This window comes from Quercus suber, unplaced genomic scaffold, assembly GCF_002906115.3.
Source record: "Quercus suber isolate HL8 unplaced genomic scaffold, Cork oak 2.0 scaffold_565, whole genome shotgun sequence".
In the NCBI taxonomy this organism is placed as follows: domain Eukaryota; kingdom Viridiplantae; phylum Streptophyta; class Magnoliopsida; order Fagales; family Fagaceae; genus Quercus; species Quercus suber.
Genome location: NW_027070010.1, coordinates 196310 through 200213, shown reverse-complemented (window position 1 = coordinate 200213; position 3904 = coordinate 196310). Strand labels below are relative to the sequence as shown.

Here is a 3904-nt window from a genome sequence, read left to right as displayed (position 1 = left end):
GCCTCAGACACCATTACATCTCTTCAACCCATCAAAGACTGACTACATAATCTCTAATGGGAGTGCTTTCAAACTGGGGTTCTTCAGCCCTGTAAATTCTACCAACCGCTACCTCGGAATATGGTATAATAAAAAGTCTGTTCTACTTGTCCAATGGGTAGCTAACAGAGAGAAACCCCTCAAGGATTCTTCTGGGGTTCTTACTATATCTGAGGACGGAAATCTTGTAATATAAGATGGACAAAAGGAGATTCTTTGGTCAGCAAATGTTACAAACTCTGTTGCCAATTCAAGTGCCCAGCTTTTAGAATCGGGGAACTTAGTCTTGCGAGAAAACACTACAAGGACAATCGTATGGGAGAGTTTCCAACATCCTTCTGATACACTTTTGCAAAGGATGAAATTTAGTACTAACGTAAGAACAGGTGAGAAAGTGCAATTTACATCATGGAAAAGCCCTTCTGGTCCATCCATTGGAAGCTTCTCCTCTAGTATTCAAACTCAAAGTCTTGTTCAAACATTCATTTGGAAAGACGGTAGCCCATTTTTGCGCAGTGGCCCGTGGAACTCCAGTAACTTTATTGGAATACCAGAGATGTCTTCTGTATATTATGATGGATTTAGTCTCATAGAGCATCAAGATGGAACATATTATTTCAATTGTTCTTATGTGAGCAATTATTTCTTTCATTATGTCTTGACTACAGAAGGAGATATAGAGCAAAGATATTGGGATTATGAGAAGGACGATTGGGGGATCTCGTGGAATGCTGTGAAGAGTGAGTGTGATGTTTATGGTATGTGTGGGGCATTTGGAAGCTGTAATTCAAAAAGTTCGCCAATTTGCAGTTGTTTACCTGGGTTTGAGCCAAAGAACACAAATGAATGGAATAGAAGAAATTGGACTAGTGGATGTGTAAGGAGGACACCGTCGTCACAGTGTGCGGTGGTGAACAGTAGCATTGAAGCCGTCAAAATGGATGGATTTTTGAAACTGAAGACGATGAAGGTGCCAGACTTTGCAGATTCATCACTTGCTCCTGAAAACTATTGCAGACAACAGTGTTTAGAGAATTGTTCTTGTATAGTCTATGCATATGATAGCGGCACTGGTTGTATGTCATGGACTAGAAGCTTAATTGACATACTTTCCAGCGGCGGAGTTGATCTTTACATTCGTGTTGCCTGTTCAGAACTTGGTGAGTCAGTTTTGTTATCACTGTCTAGATTTTGGGGGTGTTTGGTAGAGTAGTTTAAGAAATGTTTTTGTAGTTTTTTTGAAATAAGTGTGGATGAAAAAGTACGTGAAAATGTATGTAATGTTTTTTAAAATGTAAAAATGTGAGTTTGAGATATTAGACCAAACAAGCTCTAAGTTTTCAAAATTAAATAAAGATGAAAGAAGAGCAAGCTCTCTTGCTGGAGAAATTATAGAGTCATCTGGTGGACCACGTCACTTGTCCACTATTTCATTAAAAAACTCCCACTTGTTTAAAATTGCTGAGTCAATAATTAATTTTTATTTAAAAAAATTTTATAACTAACAATTTTAAACAAGTGGCAGTTTTTTAGTAGAATGGTAAACCACATCACATATCTACCATGTAGATCTTATAATTTCTCCTCTTGCTGACGTTAATTCAAATTTTAATTTTGACTAGTGTTCGTTTGGCAAAAATTATTTTTGTCAACCTATTTTTATTATTCAGCTTATTTTTACTATTATTTATGAGTTCCACTACATTTTTTGGTACTATTCATGAGCTTCACTGTACTATTTTAGCTAATTTTTACTTTTATTTACAATACTTTCAATAAAAAAATTTTAGTTTCAATAAAATAAATAGATTTTAAACAGACCCTAAGAATAGAAGATTTTATTCATCTTCCATTTTTCCATTTATTTGGGAGATTGAATATTTTTACACTCTTAAACTTCTATAAATAGATTAAAACACATTAACAGTGTGCACAATATTTGAGGAGATTTTTTTTTCATTGAATCAATTTTTTGGGTCTTAATTAAAATTTTTGCGCCATAAGAGAGATAGAAAATGCATTCTTTTGACCAATAGAATGACCTTAATTTATTTGTTTTTTTTAAATTTGCCAAGTGGGCGGTCTTGTTATTATTATTATTATTATTTTGCATTTGGGGCTTAAGCCCATTTAATTGGCCTAATGGTTGTGCTGCCACTGCTCACAAGCTAATGAAATCCTTGTAACATAAAATTTATTTGAACAAAAAATGGAAAGGAAAATAACGGATTTTTTTTTTTTTTTCAAGAAAACAGTAATACTTATTAAAATACACGAACACGAAAATGGTATATAGAGTTTTTTAAATAGGCTTATAATATATTACATAATTAAAGTACCACTATAAAATAACCTAACCTTTGTAGTTATAGCCTGAGGTTATAACTTATAATACACACAACCAATATGGGATAAATATCATTTTTCTTTTTAGAGGAAACAATAGTATTTATTAAAACATACGAACACGAAAGTAGTATATAGAGGCTTTTAAACAGACTTATAATATATTAAATAACCTGAGTACCACTACAAAAGGGCTTAACCTTTTTAGTAGTAGCCTGAGATTAATAAAGAAATTGTTGTTAGAAGACTATTTATTTAACACCGTTTTGCAATCTGTTTTGTTTGAATAAGTGTTATTCTTTTTGTACCCTTCTGATTTACAGATAAAGTGGGAGATGGAAAAAAAGTTGTCACAATCAGTGCGATCATAGGAGCAATTTTCATTTCCATCTGCACTTTTTTACTGTGGAGATGGATGGCAAAACAACAAGGTAATTATATTCACACTTAAATTAAATTAGCTCAGTTGACTAGGAAATGCTTCTATATATTACATTACTCACTATTTATGGTGAACAATAGTGAGGAAAAAGAAAGCGATGGAGATCTTATTTTTCAACAGAGGGGAAGCACAACAAAATTTTAGTAGTGACAACCTGGCCCAAGTCAAAATCCAGGAGCTACCGCTATTCAAGGTTGAGAAGCTGGCTAAGGCAACAAACAACTTCCATTTATCTAACAAGCTTGGGCAAGGTGGATTTGGTCCCGTATACAGGGTAATGGATCCTTCCGCGTGTATTTGACCCAATATCTACTCTAATACCTTTTAGCCCATTAATTTTTACATTTAAAAAAATAAATAAAGGAAGCTCTCTCATTTTTAATGTAGGAATAAACATTTTACTAACTAGCTAACTCCTTATCTTACGCACTAGCTCTCATAGTTTTACATTTATGTTATTATATTTATTCATTTTAATTATATAATATTAAAATGCTACAACATGTTTTACTAAAGGTTTCTTGTCTAATAATTTGAATATCTAATTAACCATCTGATGTTTGTTTATAGGGAACATTGTCAGATGGACAAGAGGTAGCAGTAAAAAGACTTTCTAAAGCCTCTGGACAAGGGTTACAAGAATTTATGAATGAGGTGGTGGTAATTTCCAAACTTCAACATCGGAATCTTGTTCGGCTCCTTGGCTGCTGTGTTGAAGGAGAGGAAAACATGTTGGTCTATGAATACATGCCAAACAAAAGTTTGGATGTATTCCTATTTGGTTAGTTAATTTTGATACCCTTTCTTATATTAGAAATACAATACATTGTTAAATTTTCTGCCAAAAACACAATTAGTGCAATATGATTTTGTAGACTATGGAACAATATTCTTTGTCATGCTAGTTCACTTGAAACAGACTTTCTAATTTTCTTATGACTTCACCATGTGAACTTCATTTGCAAAATGCAAACTATATGTTCACTTACCTTGTGAGTTTCTTTCTCATATTTCTTTTTGCTTAAACTTGATAGCTCCACACAAAGAAAAACTACTAGATTGGAGAAAACGGTTCAA

The 3904-nt window shown here is 33.1% G+C and overlaps 1 protein-coding gene across 1 annotated transcript; it reads left to right on the top strand.

Moving 5' to 3' along the window:
- Positions 1 to 397: 397 nt before the first annotated feature.
- Positions 398 to 3613, top strand: LOC112016258 (G-type lectin S-receptor-like serine/threonine-protein kinase At1g11330). The gene is made up of 4 exons (XM_065764509.1): positions 398 to 1199; positions 2709 to 2816; positions 2908 to 3101; positions 3398 to 3613. The coding sequence occupies exons 1-4, from the start codon at positions 398 to 400 to the stop codon at positions 3611 to 3613; spliced, it is 1320 nt and encodes a 439-aa protein (XP_065620581.1).
- Positions 3614 to 3904: the final 291 nt, after the last annotated feature.